Raw genomic sequence first — 19,158 nt, 5'->3', positions numbered from 1 at the left:
CTGACCTCCAGGTCAGGTCACCCTTTCATAACAGATCCTGATCTCAGTGTTTTTTTTTTTTACCTGGTTAGATAAAGGTTACTAAATAAATGAATACATAAATGAATAGGTAGAAAATTATGTTGTCTAAATTCCATCCCATTTTAGGAATAGAAATAAAGTGGCTTAAAAAGGAAGTCACGTGAAGCTGTTTGGAATACTGTTGTACTGGAGATTGCGCTACGTTCGACCGCATTCAAAATAGTTTCACATTATACAATTATTTTACCATTACCAAAAAAAAGTGTCTCGCTCGATGCTGTTAATTTTTTTTGTGTGCAATTGTTGCAGGCAATTTTTTTTATATTTGCTTTCAGTAGATTTTTTTTCTTTTTGGCCATAGCTCATTTTAAGAGTGACAAGATATTTATTCCAATGGAAAAACACGAGGCAACCTGGGCACCTGTAAATACTGAATGGCAGTTTAATTTTGTTTTAAATACTGAATAAATGAAGACTGTTTTTTCGAATGCTTTTTCAACCTATTTCATTTTTATTTTTTTTTTGTCACTCAAAACTAACCAGACGGAATGCTTTATTTCAATGTTTCATATTTTCACACATTTTTCACTGACAGATTCTTGTTTGGTAGGTGACACATGGATATTAATTTGTAATCTTGAAATACTAAGCTCCACGAAACCGTTTTCATTCAAATTTGTAATTTAGAAAAAACTGATTTGAAAATAACTCGAATGTCATGACTTATAGTGTCTGTGTGTGACCACTAGGTGGCAGCAAAGGGATCCCTCCTAGAATGCTCGTATCAACCGCCTTAAGTCCTGATCTGCCAGGCCTTACAAAGCGCAACAGCATTCTTATATTTTCTATACATTCGAGCACTACGTTTGTTACCTGAGCAAAAATGTCATACGTTTTAATTTTATCTGTTTTTCTGAATATTTAAAAAATAATTCTAGCTTACCTTCAGTAACTTTATAGTTGATATAGTTTTGTCATGGAGAAATATATCGTGAATTTCCCATTCCTTATTTTGTTGAAAATTTCGTGCAGAATATCAAGTCATTCCCTCAGACTTTTTGAGAGCCCCTGTTGAATTCCAGGAAATTCATTGCATTTTTTTGTTTGTCTTGTCTGGGGAGATGTTTTAATTTTGTTATTTATTTTTTACCGACATGTGTCATTCACATATTTGTGGCTTTGCTTTCAAAGTTACTTTCTGAATAATATCCATGTATACCACTGATCATTTATCTTGGGCATTTTCTTCTCATTTTCATGTGTCTGGCCAATTTGCTGGTTTATAATTTCTGAGAGATTTTAATTTTAATTCCTCGTCAATGTTTTGGTAATTACAAGCTTAGTACTTGAGTAATTCCTGGCTCAGCTGCATCTTCAGTGTCTTCCAGCCTGTGCCCACTCCTTCTTCACAAATTGGTGTGCTCTGTGGCTAAATGTATGTTTGACAAAATGACAGAATCCCGCTTCTATAACTTTAAACCATGAAAATAAGTAATTACTTGCATTGCAAGCAAACATTGTTTTGTAAGGTAATGCAACCATCGTTTGGGGTAATGCGAGTCATTTCTGTCATTCCCAGTATATCCAATGGGGGGCGCTAGTTGCACAAAGTCTTATCCAGACTGCGAGACATGTGGCCGGGACTTTCTGAAATCTACGCTCCGTTTTTAGCCACAAACAACTACAGCTTACTGCGATTCGTAAGCGTTTCATAACAAGAGTCCGTCCCGTCAACCGGTTAAGCGGGGTTGAAATCGGCCACAGCAGAACTTTAGAGGTGAGTATCAAGAGTTGCAGCTTGCTACCTACCGCTAACTGCTAACGAGTTAAAGCGGCGTAAGCAGGTGCTGTTGTTCAAAGCTGTTAGTTAGCTGTGAGCTAAATTTGAGCTGCAGTTGCTATTAGCCAGCTAGCTAACCTATGACCTTCACTGCAATTCTGGCCGCTAATATTAGATACTATTTAGCCGTGTTTGCTATCCGGTTGGCGCCGGGCAGTTAGCTCTAATGCAGCTGTGTTTTTAGCTAGCAATAGCTGCTTTGCTAATCAACAACAACCGTGTTGGCAGCGTCGTGTTGGCGCTGGTTGATATAGTTGGTGCTAATTTTTGTGTCTTCAGCAGCCAGGCCGTGTTGGCACTAAGTCGCTTGAAGCAGAAAGCTCATTAGAAACCTTACATGTTGTGAAGTCATCTGCACTCAAATTATTTAAATCACAACATTAAGGTTGTCTAAACGCGTGAACTCACTTTAGTCGAACGATTGACTGAGACTTGTCAGAGGCACAAGTTAGCCAGTGGCAAACAGAGCTCAGGATTGTGACAGCGCAAGGATTCAAACTGAGTGTATGTTTTGATACGGTTTCTAACTCGACAAAGTGAGATTGTAGGCTTTATCCCCCCGTTACGAAGCGCTTGGGCGAGAGTGCTGTCATTGATTGAAAACCCACGTCTCCCACGGTCTAAATTATAAACTACTCATTTGTTCTTGTGAAAAATACCGAGTCTTCTGAGGAGAGTGTCAGCGAGCCGATTGTTGTGCCCGATCACCGGATGGTTGTCCGATTAACGGCCGATATCAAAATGCAAATTGTGCGAATTGATAAACTGGCGAAAATCAAATTAATTAATTAATAATGTAATCACGATGGTATTAATGATCATCGGTTTTACACATCTCCCATCTAGTTAAACCGCAATTGCTCATTTGAATCCGCTTTAAACTACGAATAAATTTAGCATCAGCTCTGTTTTGCTTGAAAATGGTGATGAATCATCATTGAATGTGTTGCCAACTTTCAAAATGATTTGAAGACCATTGTAGCACTTACTACAGATATAATAGGGTTTGCACCAGAACTAGATCCGGAGGAAGAGCTGTTAAAATGGTTAAAAGAAAAGGGGACACTGCAGACCCATATTTAGTTCAAATGCTGGCTTGTTCATAAAAGGATTTAAGCAGTTTGAAATACTAGTAATTACAAATTGGTTCCACATAGACATTTACTCAGACACAACAGTAAGTACACAAAACCATTTGCATTGACATATAAATATAAGTTTCAATTTCAACCCTTGTTTTCCTTAAGGTAAAGAAAGAAATATGAATTTATTTTTCTTCCATAGAGTTAAACTTATTTAGTTTCATTGTCTAATATTGAGCTCTGTTTAAATTCTATTTTCAGACTTTGTCCATCATAGTATCTTATTCAGTTCCTACTTTTAAATGTTTAAGCAATAAATTATTTTGCTCTAACTAGTATCTTTCTTTTAAATCCACATAAGACTATTGTAAACAAACCAGTATTGGTATTACCTTCCAAATAAATAAATAACATGGAGGTTATTTCAACTACAGTAACCATTGAGTCACATTAAGCATCTCAATTAAGCCAATAGGAAACAAACATCTTCAATTGCAATAACACTTCAGATTCACAGGTCAACATATTCAAGATATGCCACATAAAATGAAACACAAAATGAATATAAAGTTCTACAGTTATCAAAATCTTGCTATTCAATCAGTCCCTTAACAAGTAAATGTGAGTTAGCTAGTGAAAGCAAAGCTATCTCTTCTTACGACTGTGTTGAGATCCACTCTTGGTAAACAGTTGGGAAAACCTGTTCTCAATTGGCTTTGCTGTTTAAATCCATGTTCCCTAAAAGCAAGGAGAACAGAAGAGTAGGAAGGCACATACGGTCAAGTTGAGGCTCCTATTGTGGTGGCTCGCCATCAAGCATTCATGTCCATGTACGGGATGCATGGGCTCCACAGCCATTAAATTTACCAGGAAAATGTTCAAAGTAAACGTCAACATAGACAGAACATTAAATAAAACACTTTGAAAGATAAAATAAACATCAGAAATACTTATCCGTTCCCTTCTTTGTTCACTCACTCGATCAACTCGACAGCATGACTTTCTATATGATGTTTTGTTTTTGTTTTTTTTCCCCATTCTCGTAACTTCTGGAACAAAATCGCTATCAGCATTATGATTGGCGGATAAATCTACCACTTCCTAAAGCAACAGTAGTGTTAAACTAAATGACAAAATAATTCACTAACAATATGAAATAATATTTTTATTCCTATTTATCGCATTTAGACATTTTTATATCACTAATATGATTTTTTTTTTTAATTATGGCATTCTACTCAATATTTTATTTTTATTTTCAAGTATTTGTTAACTTATGGCTTTCTTCACCTGGGTTACACTATCTTCAATCATGTTAACACCTAATACTTAATGTCTGTTTGATGCATTTAAGCAAATAAATGTCCACTTAATTCCTCAAAGCCTACAGACAAAACAGACACATCCAAAAGACTCTGGAAGATGTTGTAGTGAAAAGGGAGTGTTCTGAGTTTGCATTATTAGCTGTCCTTTCTCCAAGTTTTAAACACATGTTCACATGTTGTTGAAACGGCAGTCTGTCTTCATCTACAACAGTTACGCATGGATCTGGTGGTGGTAAATCTTGAGAGTCCCCCACAGATGAAATTTTAATTTGATGTGGTAGTATTACATTTTCATTCCCATCCCATTTTTGCTTCTTTCTTGGATTACTTGAAGTAGTGTTTCAGTGCCATCATCGATCAACATGTGTGTGTCTTCAGAAACTTTGGTTATCTCCAGTGAAGGAGTGAAAATTACACAGTTTAAGTTTGCTGCTATTGATTTTTGTATTTGTGTCCCCTGATAAAAGGTAAAAAATGTTTCTTTTTTATAATACATAATATATAATTTAGTATTTTTTATATGCAAGTAGAAAATTGATCTTGTTTTTTAAATATATCAAAATTGCATCAGCATGATGAAACCCCAGCATGTGAATTATATTTATTAACAAATAGAGCACAATCACATTCTAAAATAGAGGTAGGCATTGTAGACACAACTGTGCTTGTGAAAATTGAATTAATTTCCAAGCCATTCTGGCTGCTCTTGCTTTCTCTTAATTGAAAATCATGTATCTGAAACATGGGCTGTCACTCCCACTTACATCTTTTAGTGAAGCCTGGAATTATAACTGTTGCGGCCCTCTGTCACATTTTCACTCATTCAATCTTGCATTTGGCACCTGCAGAATGGAATTAGGTACAAATTTTGAAAGGTGCTGCTGAACAGCACTTCGATAGGAGTGGCACTCAAACTTGGTGAGTGATGTCTATGAAGTTTCTTTATCGTCCAAGTCATGGTGAATTGTTTGCAAATCTTGTGGCAACTGCCACGACAAGATTTGACAATAGTGAGTGTTATATCAAAAGTGAAACACGAATGCAAGACATCGGGAATTTTATTGATATATCATGAACATAAGAGCCACTTTATTCACATTACAGACCCCATGAAATTAGAGAGGGGAGTAAATGAAGAATAAATTGTTATACTGGTAGAGCCTTGGAAAGCAAGTGTAGCATCCAAATAACTTCTGAAACATTTCAATATAGCTCTTACTACAGTACAATGAAAATAACACCTCTGTTATCTGAACTTTAAAGAAATATATTGCAATTCAAATTGAATCCAGTAATTAAATAATTATATCTCTGTCAAGATACCCCCAGGAGGAATGTTGAAAATATTGAACATTTCCAGAATAGCCATCCAACAAAATGTTCACTTTTTCTACCGAAGTTACTTTCACCAATGTCATTATATCTTAGTCAACAAATTTTCTGTCAATTTTGTAAACCGTATGCGCACACAAAACAATAATCAGGTTGGAGGAGTCTAGATGGAAACAAAGAGGTGTGAGATTGGCTGTTGTGTCACTGCAGACCTTGGATGAGAAAAGGGTGTATGTAGTTTATAAGTAAAAAAACAAAGCAAAATTCAACCAAACAAAAAAGACACATAGATATGCAATACAATGTTTGAACTGTGAGATGCCTGGGATTTTTTTTCTCTGAAAGGAATGCAAGAGAAACACTATATACTGGGCCTTTCATAAATAATAATAAGCTGTTGATGCCATTAGAAGTATGTAGTATTCCCTCTTAAGACAGGTATGTTTTTGGTCAGGTGGTCCTTCAGTGTAGCCTAAGATGCATTGCGTTTACATTTTATATGAAAACATCGCTGCTAATAAGAAATTATTTTTTGTTTGTCAACGCTCTGTCTTGTTCTCTCTTCCTATAATGTGACCTCCCGGTCTCAACAGGACTGTTGACAATGTTTTTGTGGTGAAACGTTATTTACTTTAACTGTTTTGTTGGACAACCAGATATTACATTTCTAAAAACATTTCACTGACAGTGATCAGTGTCTTGACGTCAATAATTTTTCAAATTCAGAAATCTTATTCATTTTAGTTTTGTTTATCTATTAAATGTATGTACATAAAATCTGTTGTTGTTTGTATCTACCCTGAAAAATATTTTGATTGATCAACCCCTAAATTGTATAAAGTGGGAATGACCGCTGAAACATCTTATTTTTATCTCTACAAATTCAGAGGTGGTTTGGGCAGCCCAGGGCTTGACATGACTGGAGCTGGAAGTGGTAAGGATCTTAACTCATAACTCAATTATTTCTCTAATTACACTATGCAATGTATGTCAGTGGATCTCCACTTCATCTTGAATTATGAATAAACTTAGGATCTGTTGGTATGGGTTTCTGCTCCTGTGACTGTAGAAGGTCAGGGCCCTCCTGATGGGTTGGATGCTGAGGAGGCGGAGAAGTGTCCTATCTGTCTGGGCTACCTAACTGGTGGTGAACTTGCAGTGCCAGACAGCTGCTGCCATGTCTTCTGTCTCAGATGCCTTCTTACATGGGCAGAGGTGAGCCACTAGTATTAAAGTTTTCACTTAGTCGAGGATGACAAAGTTATGAAGCAAAGAGTGTGCTGTTTGTTTCGTGCTTAAACATGTTTTCAACCTAGAATAACATCTGTATGTGCCACTATGCTCTAAAAATCCTATCTAAAGGCCAAAACTCATTTACAGTGCACCGCCACAGGTGTAATGTGCCAGGCATTAGATTGTAATCCCCAACTGACATTGGAAGACTTGCGTTGCGGTGAAGCAAAAGTACTTTCACTCCAATCTGAGCTGTCAGGAATGTAATTACGCTGTTTGCCAATTCCCAGTAATAGTAAAAGTGGAGTCAAGTCACCGCTGACGCAATGCAGAATGACCACTCAAAGTGTGTGTGTGTGTGTGTGTGTGTGTGTGTGTGTGTGTGTGTGTGTGTTTGTGTGTTTGTGTGTGTGTGAGAGAATTTAGAAAAAAATATAATCACCTTTTTAAAAATGGTTCCAAGACATAAATGCTGCCAAGGCTCTTCCTACTGACACTTCCTAAACGTCCCACTATACGGTGCTGAGGAGCTCCATATATCCAAAAATAGAGAAATATGACAGTGGCATGAAGTGCCGATCTGCATCAAGATGGCTCTGGTATTTGAAAAATCATGGAAAATGATTGAAAAAGGAGTTTTGATGGGCAAGTGTGTATTGGCCTAAAGCCTGATAAAGTAGTAGTATATGATGTGGATGTCCAACTTTAAGGGTTAGAGAATGCTGATTGTGTAATATTTGTTTTTTTGGTTTATTTTAGCTGCAGATGATTCCGTCTTGCCCTGTAGACAGACGACCATTTAACAATGTTTACAGATGGGATGGTAATCTTGGCTGTGTGCAGGTCAGTGTACTTTCTGTCTGTTTCCATGCTTATAGTTGATCCTTCTGTCTGCTTTGTGACCTCAGAACACATTACATGTTATCAGTCAAAGAGATGTCAGTTGTTAGTAAAGCTGTGGCCTATTAATTTGAATACATCCATCATTCTTTTATTGGACCCCATCCTCTGCTTTCTGTGTAAAGACTTTTGCACTGGCATTTCAGCTTAAAGTGAAACAAAACACTTAAAGATTTCTGAACAATAAAATGTGATGTTATTTATACTTTAAGGTTCTAGTGAGAAAGCAAGTGACTGAACATGAAGCAGAGAGCTGCCTCTGTAGAAACCCTGAACATAAAGTTGGTCCCAAGTAAGTGTCTGTGTTTTTCATATAATCAGAATTTTGAGTCTCAAGCTCCTTTTTAACAACTAGATAGATTACTTCAAAACCATTTGGATTTTTTTTCTTTCCAGAAGACAGCGTGGGAAAAGACAGAGACCGCCGAAGATGGAGAGGAAATCTGACTCCAAAGCAAAAGGACTTGTCAGGAAATGTATGTTCACTATCGTTTAATATCTGCATAGCAGATAGCATTCAATTTCTTATTGGCCTCACCCTACAATGCTAAAAGGTTAATCCTCTGACAGAAGTAGGGACAGACTTCAACCACAAGAGGCAGATTTAGATACAAAAGCCTTTTTTTTTTTACACAGATCATTATTTATAATATTTCCAAAAGTCACTGCTGAAATGTGAAATACAGCTCAAATGGTTTTACTTTCTCACATCTTTTCTTCTCTGCTTCTTTGTCATATCCATGTCTGTAGAATCAATCCGTTGAAAAATAAATGTGGTGTTTAGAGTGGTGCTATGTTTGCTTGTTGCAAGAGTGAAAGTTGCACGAATGCAAATGCAAATATAAAAAATCCTATACATAAAACAAACTGCACATACACAGTTTTTTTATGGACGCTATGATTAAATTACAATTCCATAGATTTTTATATATCTGCACCCTTCAGACTCACCCCATCTAAAAGTAGACTAAGACCAGGCAATTGGCCCTTACCATTTCTTCAGCACCACATTACTTGTTATTGCATAGTTAATATTATCTAGATATACTGCCCTTTTGAGCATGTCTTGGGTGTGTCCAGTTTGCCCAACCTGTTGCCTGATTAGTTTGATCAACACCTGATAAGTGTTGTGCTTTGGACCTAAGTACTCTGTCTCCCTCCACAGAGGAGGAATCTCTTTTCCTGGTGTGCCCACTGCTGAATTATGTTGGACAATTGTCGACTGTGGTCTTCTTCAGGCTCCTTTGTCTGCAAAGTGTTTGTCACATTAGCAGTTTCGTAGGAGGATCTGGCTACTGGATCCCAGAAAAAGCATTATGGCTGTAATTCTCTGTTGCTGTTGTGTGATCCATCATTTGTTTTCACCTGCTTTGCTGTCTCCTGGTTTTTTATGATTGGGGAGAGTGTTGTGTCAGTGTGATTGATATCAGAAGGGGATGGATGGAGTTGAGTAACCTCTCCCACGCCTGTCAGAACATGATGAGCTATTTGCTGCCCTTTTCTTTTCCTTGTGGGTCCACACTCAACCCTTTATCTCTATTAAGAGTGTTGCCATGTGATGCCATTGGGGTGCCTCCAGTATATGGTTATTTTACAACAAAATGTAGCCTTTCACCTGCTAATCTACTTATCCCCTTTGGTCTTAAGATGGAATTGAACACAAAACCATTTAAATAGATATGTGCCCAGTTTATAATCAAGCATTCCTGTTTAATAAATTGTGCTGTGTTAGATAAAACTTTCCAAGATGGTCTTGTTTTTTTTTGTCTTAAGTCAATTGATGCAGTAGTTCAGAATGAAGCTGTGGCAAAAGCAGCTGGTAGCACTCCATTCCCCCCCTCTTAAACTGGATTTCATGGGCTAAGAAACAATCATTCTGGTGCAACCCGATAGTCAGTTTTGCTGCATACAATATATGGTATCAGGAGTTTTGTGATTTGCCTTGAGGCCACTGTAGTTGTGCCTGATATGTGTGTCATATGTGAGACCTCCAGCAAAGGTTGACCCTAGTATGTGGTACCCAAAAATTTTGTCAAGTAGAAAAAGTGTTGAGCACCCCGGCTAGTACAGCAATATATGCACTAGGAATGTTGTAATGTGTGCAACAAATGGACACATTTTCTCAAAAATTAGGAGTGGTCAGGCAACATGTAATCACTGCTGTTGTACTTGGGCTCTGACTATCATGCAAATAAGGCTGGAGGTCACTGTGGGTTTTTTACCCTTCTGACCTGAGGGGTGGGGATTCTACTCCTGCCTTTGCTACAGGAGTACTCAGTGTCCCAAAAAAGAAAGCATGTTTGTGTTCGTGCTTGTGCTAGCAGACAAATCCAGTTCGGTTTAGACCACGTCCTGTTTCACCCTCATCCTTCTCAGTCACTCTTAAAGGAGTCACATACCATACAGCGTAGGTCTTCAAAGGTTTTATCAGGTCCACAACCCACAAACTGATGTAGAATAGGGACCCCCTACTCTAAATGGTGTTTTATATTGAACGTTGTGCTATGTACAGTTGTACCTTGTTATTGTGCATTCAATACTAAGCTGTTCCAATAACACAGGCTATTATATTGATGTTTTTATTTTAAACATGCAAGGTACAGTGAGTAGGGTGGCTGTGACATTACCATTTATAGACATACCTTGTTAATATACCAATGCCATTATCAACATTGTCTGTCAATAGGATGAAATCATATATACAAACTATTCAAATGTAAATTTCATTTTAAACCAATGTGGAAATAAGTGGTAGCCTGACAGTGCCACTGTTACCTCACACTCAATCCTTAGCTTTTAAAATAATGGGCAGATTGATTCATGTCCGTGTGTATTGAAAGACAAAAAATTGGGTTAGAAATATTTTTAAAAGAATGGAAAATCATCAAAAAATGTACAATCCCCTTGTAGTACATCTGGGGAATACCAAGGGGTCATAGGTGTCTAGCTAAAGATCTCTGCTGTAAAGTCTTCATTTCAAGACAGTCAGTGCACCATGAATAGCTGAAGATAAAGTTGTCATGGGAGAAAAATGTCCAGGCTCTCTGCCAAGAGATGCAGCTTTGCTAATCGAATCAACAGTATCACAGATTGCATGTTTCCCGCCATTTCTAACTGTTTGCACATCTCTTTCAGGCAACGATGAAGACCCATCCTCACTGAGCCATAAAAAGGTGCTTGTTCATTCTCGTTATTTGTGTGTTATCTTTTGATTTTTGGAAAGAGTTTGTTTTCATCCATTGCTTATTTATTTTACAAAGGTGAGAGGAACAGAGTGCTGTGCTTGGTCATCGTCTTCCTTTCTTTCAGAAATGGCCATCTCAGCAGAAGACATGTAAGTAATGTTGCCCTTAAATGGTAGAATAGGACAGATGCACTTACTATTCTTCAGTTCAAAACTCGGTTCCAGTTGGGTCCTAAAATTCCTTTGAACAACTACCGTAAGAATTCTGAAGAATTTATGAAAGCCCCCCCCCCCACTGGAGTTTAGAGCAGACTGGTCCCCAGACCAGTACTGGCCTGCGGATCGTTTGGTACCGGTCTGCAAAGAAAATCTTTTCTTGGTACAAATTGTAGTTTTTCATTTGACCTCCCGATCTTCTGTTGAAAAACGACTGTTTGCGCCTTCGCCTTACTGTCGCACTTGACCCTGTCACCCCATTTCACACATCAACTACCACAAGCTAGGCCTTGAAACAAATGAGCGAGAAACAGAAGTCGCTTGAGAGCTCTTTCAGAAGGAAACAACCTCTAACAGGTCCGCCGAAACATTTTCATGCATAAAACTGATCCCTGGTACCAAAAAGGTTGGAGACTACTGCTTTAGAGTGTATTTCTTCAGACAGTTGGATTACGGTTTCTTATATAGATACACACAGTGGTGTTATATCTGTTGAAAGGTTTTTCATAAAATATTCATCCATATCCTAATGCAGCATGGAACCCTTGTGGATGACAGAGGACATTACATATGACGCTGAGTTCAAACAGTGTAAACCCCAGGCGCTAGATTACCCATGGCTTTCTCCATCTGCTCCCATCATTGCCAGTGGCACCTCAAGGTAATGAAATACCTCCCTGTTGACTTTTTTGCAATTTTTGTAAACTGTGTGTAACCCTGCCAATATTTGTTTACAACAGATGTGACTTTTTATGCCCATTTGAGTCTCATCAAGATATAATGATTCAAGTTGGTTTAACATTTAGACGGTTACTTGTTTTAAAATGTGGAAATTTAATTTGGACTGAAAGATTAATTTATTGCCAAATAAAGCAATCAAGATATGAAACCAATATTATTGTTGATGCACTGGTCAGTGTTTTAGTAGGCCTATGATATGGAAGTAATTTTAGAATAATTCTTTCAAGAACGCATTTTGGTAAAAATTGTAAATCTTGTTGTGTGTGTGTGTGTGCGTGTGTGTGTGCGTTTGCATGCGTGCGTGTGTGTTTTGCTGGATTTCTCCTGCCCTTTATGTAAACTCCCAAATGTCTAAATCAAAGCATGTATCAGGTCAGGCCAAGTGTGCATTCACCTGACTTCATTCACACCTGTCACGTGTTGCACTCAAAAACATGTAAAAACTTCCAATATAGATGAATGAGTATCCCACAGCCTTGAGTAAACTTCAACAGTGCTTCTATCAGAATATAAGTTGCTTGTTCACTGGTTATGTTTCAAGTTGCATATAGTAAGTATTACAGATTGCACAGTTACTACTTTGATTATGGTTTGTCTCCCACATCGCTTGAATAGCTCCCTTAAAACTTAGCCTTCACTCAAACTTCCTCTAATCATACCCTGAATGTGAGGTAACATATTAGGTATAGATGTGGAGGGGTGTTTGAAATTTCAGAAATAGGAGAATGCTGAGAAATCCATGAGAAGGGAAATTTACATTCAGAGATGATCATATATTTATATGTTTGCTACTTTTCATACTTTAATTGTGGTAGAATGTTTTTGACTGAAGTAATTTGTGTTTATTACTCTCTCCAGTTACCATGCACAGTATCAGCATCCTCCCACCAAGCTCAAATCTGACATTGCTTGTTGGCTACTTTTGTTTGTAGGCAGAGTTTCCGCCCCACCACCATGAACCATCGGTCGTTTACATTTGGATTCAGTTCATCTCCCCTCCATTCTGATTCACTGTTTGGTCCTGGTCATTTTGGTGAGTCATGTTTGACAGATTTTTGACAGTCTTCTTCTCAGTCATTTTAATCTTGTAAGATACTTCACTATTGGCCATCCGCAGCTATCTTTACATTATACTGCTAATGAATTCACTCAATGTTTTGGAATGAAATCAGTCATTTTTCACAGTCCTTATGATCAGATATTTCAGCAGTACCGACTGAATATCAATCAGAAGTTTTGGGGAATCACGCACAAAACAAAGTTTGGCCACCATTGTTACTTTAGTGAACCTATGACCGTATTTGTAAAAAGGTCCCTTCATATTTTACATACTTTGTTCTTTTCAGTGTTTCAGGGTGTTGTCTGTGCCATCACTTGTCCGAAAGGAGGTGAGAAAAGAGGCAGCAGGGCCTCAACCTCTGAAGCTCCCACCAAAAAAGGTGAGTCTCTACCATCCAGACGATCTGGACGCAATAGCAAAGCCCAGGAAGAGACTCCAGCGTCAGAGCCATCATCACCACCGCAGTCCAGTGTGTCAGACTCTGACTCCTCCACCTGCCAGTCCACGCAGCCAGGAAGGGCTTCTCAAGTGCCAGCCAAAAGGAAAGGCAAGCGGGTAACAAACCGAAAAGCCAGTGGGAAAAGGAAAGCCCCAGCAAGGAAAAAACCCTCTCCTGAGGTTGTAAGCAGTCCTGTAGCAAGTGAGGAGGAAGATGGTGATGAGGGTGAGAACAGCGACAAGGAGGAGGAAGACAAACCTGAAGCGGAGCCGATCAACAACTCAGAGCAGCAGCAGTCTGATGCAGAAGGAAGTGTCGGCCCAGATGGCTTTGACTCACCTGATGAACAAAGAGATGCAGAATCTTTGTCCACTGAGGTGGAGCAAGACAGTAATGAGACTGAGGAACTATCTAATAAACATGAACTGAAAGAGGACAAGGAAGACAGTGAGAGATCTTGTCCCTCAGACTCATCGGTAAAAAGCCCTGGTTCATGCTCGGAGGATGACAGCAGCACAAGGGGGGAGGAGCAGGAGGATAAAACACCTCCCATTTCACCCAGTGAAAATAAGAAAGGCTCACCATCACCCACTCATGCAGTGCTAGAGGACCTCATGTCCCCACACAGTAGTGAGCAGGATGATAAAATGGAGACTGGTGAAGCATCAGAAGAAGCCAGCAATGAAGATTTATCAAAGGATGTTAACCCTGCATCATGTGATACCCCCCAGCCTGTTTCTCCTTCCACTCAGCAGTCTGAGAACAATGCTGCTGTACAAGAAACTGAGGCATCTGTGGACACTGATAGAAAAACCTTTGAGTCACAAAGTCCCTTTGCAGCTGACAGTTCTGGAGAAGGCAACAAGGATGGAAGTCAATCTAAAGATGATACAAATGTTGTACCTATGGACTGCAGCTCACCCATGAGTGAACATGATGAATCCCCCATTTTGGAACAGCCAAAAGAGAGCACTACATCCATTTCTACAGATCCTCCAGCATCTGGAAGCCAAATCGCAAAGGAGGAGAGCTCCAAGGACCGAGGAGAAAGAGAAAGGAGTCAAGAACGGAAGAACGGCAAACAGCGACGCTCCCGTTTCCACTCCCCGACCTCCACCTGGTCCCCCAAGAGGGATACAAGGCGAGATCCATCCAGGCGTTCACGCTCTCAGTCAAGAGATAGGGACAGTAGTCCACCCTCCAGCCGTGCACCACGGACTCGCAGCAGAGACAGAGACAGGGACCGAGACCACTCAAGGAGGGACCGCAGTCGCGAGAGAAGGAGACGACGGTCAAGGAGTCGCTCCAGATCCAAGTCTCGCTCTAGGTCTAGATCCAGAACAAGGTCATATAGAAGAGCATCAAGCTCTGAAAGGCCTTCCTCAAAGGAGCGCTCTCCCCAGAGGAGGGATCGTCGGGGGGGTTGGAGGTCAGGGCAGGGTAGTGGTGGTGAGAGTCGGAGGTATCATGGAAGCGCTGGCCGCTTTGAAAATGGTGTCCCCTCAGAATCTTCACCGGATCACCAAGGTTGGTCGGATAATCCTGACTGGGTGACAGAAAAGACTCGTTGCGATCCTGAGGGCAGAAACCGGGACTTTGGCTTTAGCAGCAGCTCACGCAGGGAAGACCGTGGGAACAGGGTAGAGTCAAGAGGTCGAGGTGGGCGCGGAGGCTATGAGCATGGCCAGGGCACAGGGCGGGGCGTCGGGAATCGTAGCTTCTATAACCAGCAGGACGAGCCTGCTGACAACCGCTGGCAGTCCAGAAACAACTTCTCAGGTACAGGCAACAATTCAGGGAACGACGCATACAGCCGCTTCAATGAGAATCGTGGCGGCAGCCGGAGGAAAGAGTCCGACACAGGCGATGCAATGGTTGACCGGTCAGGCTGGTCATCGGCATCCAGCTGGGCTGTTCGAAGGACGCTCCCGGCAGATGTTCAGGACTATTACTCAAAGAGGGAGCGAGGAGGATCCGGAGGCTGGAATCGAACAGAGGAGGAGCAACCAGCAGCAGGTTAAAATCTTTCCGATGGCTGTACAGTTTTTCCACTTTTGAAATTTATAATTATTGATAATCATTAAAAAATACAACAGTGTCACTTAACTGAAGACATTGGGGGAGGGGGGTGTAATCAATGCAATTCTCTAAAATCAATTGAACTGACTTGGATTGTGGAGTCTCCAAAGCCATTGCTTTAGGTAAAATCTACCTAGATATTTAAGGAAGTTAAGTGTCGTACAAGAAATTGTGATTAACATAATTCTTTTGGCATGTATCTGTGTTTAGAGTATTAAATCATCCACATTTGATGAGTCTCTCTAAATTACGATAAGTGTACGTTACATGAACGCCTATCAAGTAATAACCATTTTCTCTTTTCTTAATATATTCGTATTTTTCCCTATATATTATTTATGGATAGCAACTGCCCAGTATCAGAAATGGTTAAACTGTTATAAAATCCACTATCAGTGGTTTCTGAGTTTATGCTTGAATTTGTTAGGATGCAATTATCAGCCCTTTATAGGAACTTGATTTACCTCCAGTTAATTTTAAGACCACATGCAGTATATGAATTTTTTTTGTAATGCTGCTAAGGAAATCTTAGGTTTTTTACAAATTAGATTTTTATATTTATGTTCTATGAATGATCTGTATCTGCTCATCTAAACTATGACGAGTGTAAATGTACCAATAAGCAACATTTTTAATTGACTGAAATTGCCTCTCCTGAGTCACAGCCCTTTTTTAACTTTCTCTTCTCTAGAGCCCCCTAAAACTGAACCCCCTCCCCAGGCAGTCCCGGGCAATGCCCCAGTGCCCGTTCTGAACGTCATGCCACCACCTCAGATGAATGTTCTTCATCATCACTACCCAATGCAGGGCTCTCGAGGAGCCCTGCCAGTCAGCTTGCAGCCTGCAGCACCATACGCCATGCCTCCTCAGGTCCCAATGCATCTCCACCCTGCCGTGCCACTCCTGCAAATGCCTGCTGTAGGCGCTCAAGGCCTCCCGCCACCTCCCCCGCCTCCGCCACCGATGCTGCAAGGCAGCCAGACAGCAGTGGCACAGACTGACGGCCTCACTACACAGGTATGCTGCATTTGCTTGTTTTGCCTACAAAGTCATCCAGAACTCAAAACCATTTGACTAAAACACGCTTACTTGCTTTTATCTAGATGGCAAGTAATGTGGTAGGTTATGGGAAGCCTGGCCTGCTTCCCACTCCAACCAAAGCAAATGTGGCTGCATCATCCCAGGGACAACCAGCCAACCAGGCGTTGCCATCCTCCACGACTCAGCCTGCTCAGCATAACAAGGCTCAAGCTGACAGCTCTAAAAAGGAAAAGGTAGCTTTGATGAAATCTTTTTACTGCAAGTCACTGCAGCATAAACATTGCAGATTTTCTCTAAGCTCTTCTTCCACCTGCTATAGAAACAGCAGATCCAAGAAAAAGCTATAAATGAAGTAAAGACAGCCATCAAGCCCTTTTACCAAAAAAAGGAAATCACAAAGGAAGAATACAAGGAGATTGTCCGCAAAGCAGTTGAGAAGGTACACCACTTTTACATTTCAAATTTTGGATGGAAATGATTTATCAGTGAGTCCTTGCATATTACTCAAATGATAAGTCACCTTTTTCGATTGTTCTCTTCATTTTTCCACATTATGATGTTATACAAACTAAAATAAGAACCCTGCTCAATACCTATTGCACTTTGAAGCAGTGAACTGGATCCATAAGCAAGCAGACATGATCTGTATCCTGGGACTCAGATAATAAGAAGTGTTTTCTCACCTAGACCCAAATTACAGGAACCTAATATGTTTGGTCTGTCTCATAGCAACCACCAGAGGGCAGCCATAATCATTTGGCCATATTGCAACTTGTCTGATTGTGTTTTTTTCTCTTCAGGTGTGTCACAGCAAGAGCGGTGAGGTTAACTCCAGCAAGGTAGCCAATTTGGTGAAGGCCTATGTGGACAAATACAAACATGCTCGCAAGAAATGAACAGTGTCCCCGGCATGACGATGCCCTCACAGACCCATACAGCTGCTCAAGTGCAATTTCCTCTAGCTGGAATTTTGGCCTCCAAACTCAGACGGGGGTCTGACATTTTTTTTTTTGATATCTCTACCTTTTATTGAATGATGAAGATTTTTTTCTATAGATTTTGATATTTTGTTAGAAAAGGAATGACCCAATCAGAAATTGTAATGCAAGAGCCCTTTATTTTGCATAGATCGTTTCTTGCAGAACTACTGTAAGGAGAGCAGGGTAGCTATCATGACTCAGCTCATATTGTGGAAAGAATCTGCCAGGTTGCCTGCTGGTACAATGACTTTCTCCTCCATGGCATCCCGATTGCATAGCTTATTAAAATAATGTCAATGTTCTTTTTAAAATATATAATATTTCAGATTAAATCCTAGTTTAAAAGACACAATGCATTGCCTTTTTTCATCTCAGCGACCTGATGACTGATTGTAATCGGGGCTCTGGTTGGTTGAAGAGATGCAATCAGCGGTAAGCGTGTAATGTAAGGCACAGTTCCCGGGGGGAAGAGATCAGAGATGGACCCCACCCCCTGGATGAATGTGTTTTACTGTCAAAGCGAGAATGAACTGTGCAAATTATCCAGAGAGTAGTGAAATAAAGTAGCTGCTTCCTGATCTTCTGCGTCTCTGTCAGGAAAAATGGAAGAGCCTCCTTCCTCTGGGGGGAAGGTTTCATTTTGTTTTCCGCTTTGCATTTCCTGGAAGTCTTTCATCTCAATCATCTCTTGATGTTCAATAATGGAATAAATTACACACCCTTTATGGGGGAATTAGATACAGACAGTGAATGCATCCCCCTTTACAATGTTCACTAATCATAAAAAGGGAAAAACTTGTAGTCTATCTTTTTTTTTTTCCCAATTTCAGTGATACTTGAGCAGCATTTAAATGCCACTGGCAATTTAGTAACATGACACTGAATGGTCTGCAACAATCAGCTACTCTTTAACCCCAGATAGATATGTTGTCAAATACTGTATATGTAAACCTTTTGTTTAAAATTAAAATAATGTCAATGTTAATCAGTTTTTACAACATCAAATCCTGTCACTGAACTTAAAAAAGTTAATATGTAGAATGTTATTATTCTTATTTTGTATTTGAAGATGTAGTTTGGTTAATCAATAACACAACAGTAAATTAGATTTTAGGTGTTATACATCCTACCGTAGAGTAATTAAGAACAAATTGGGAATTAATATTAAACATCAGTTTGTATACTTTCATATTACTGAACAGTGTCTGTCTTGCAGGTAAATAAGCCCCACAGACTCCTTGATCATTTGACATCTAATGACAATTCATTGTCACCCCTCTTGAAGAACAAACAGGCAATTCTCTTTTGGCGTCACAACTGCTGGGGTGTATGGTTGTGTTTTCACTGCTCATTGCACATGTTTAAGTCTTGCCAGCCAAATTATCATGGCAGTCACTACTGAATAGAACTGCAATATAATTAAAGCAAAAATAAACATGGAACTTTTTGAAGTCGCATGATGTCCTACTGGCCACCAGGAGGCAGCTTTGTCGAGGGAAAAGCCATTCCAGGGGCAAAGCCTTCATTTCAATACAAGTACCTTTTCATTTGCCCTTGAAAAACATGTAGTGAGGATTGTGTAATTGCTGCACCTCAAATACTACACTGTCCCATAGAAATACTGTGCCTGTACCAGTACCTAATTTTTGCCACTACGAGCACAGATACACACAGGAAGTATGAAT

General features: G+C 39.8%; 1 protein-coding gene across 1 annotated transcript; it reads left to right on the top strand.

Moving 5' to 3' along the window:
* The first annotated feature begins 1,614 nt into the window (after positions 1 to 1,614).
* On the top strand, positions 1,615 to 17,822 carry scaf11 (SR-related CTD-associated factor 11). Its single transcript, XM_086146881.1, has 15 exons — positions 1,615 to 1,798; positions 6,488 to 6,534; positions 6,670 to 6,815; positions 7,593 to 7,676; positions 7,946 to 8,025; positions 8,130 to 8,209; positions 10,869 to 10,906; positions 10,994 to 11,067; positions 11,669 to 11,794; positions 12,807 to 12,907; positions 13,221 to 15,389; positions 16,144 to 16,469; positions 16,556 to 16,726; positions 16,813 to 16,932; positions 17,294 to 17,822. The coding sequence occupies exons 2-15, from the start codon at positions 6,516 to 6,518 to the stop codon at positions 17,387 to 17,389; spliced, it is 3,630 nt and encodes a 1,209-aa protein (XP_086003007.1). The 5' UTR covers positions 1,615 to 1,798; positions 6,488 to 6,515; the 3' UTR covers positions 17,390 to 17,822.
* The last annotated feature ends 1,336 nt before the right edge of the window (positions 17,823 to 19,158 follow it).

The sequence above is a fragment of the Fistularia commersonii genome, chromosome 5 (assembly GCF_037954325.1).
Source record: "Fistularia commersonii isolate RoL2024-O1a breed Wild chromosome 5, RoL_Fcom_v1.0, whole genome shotgun sequence".
NCBI lineage: Eukaryota > Metazoa > Chordata > Actinopteri > Syngnathiformes > Fistulariidae > Fistularia > Fistularia commersonii.
The sequence above is the reverse complement of the archived record's forward strand: the minus strand, read 5'-3'. Positions and strand labels throughout refer to the sequence as shown.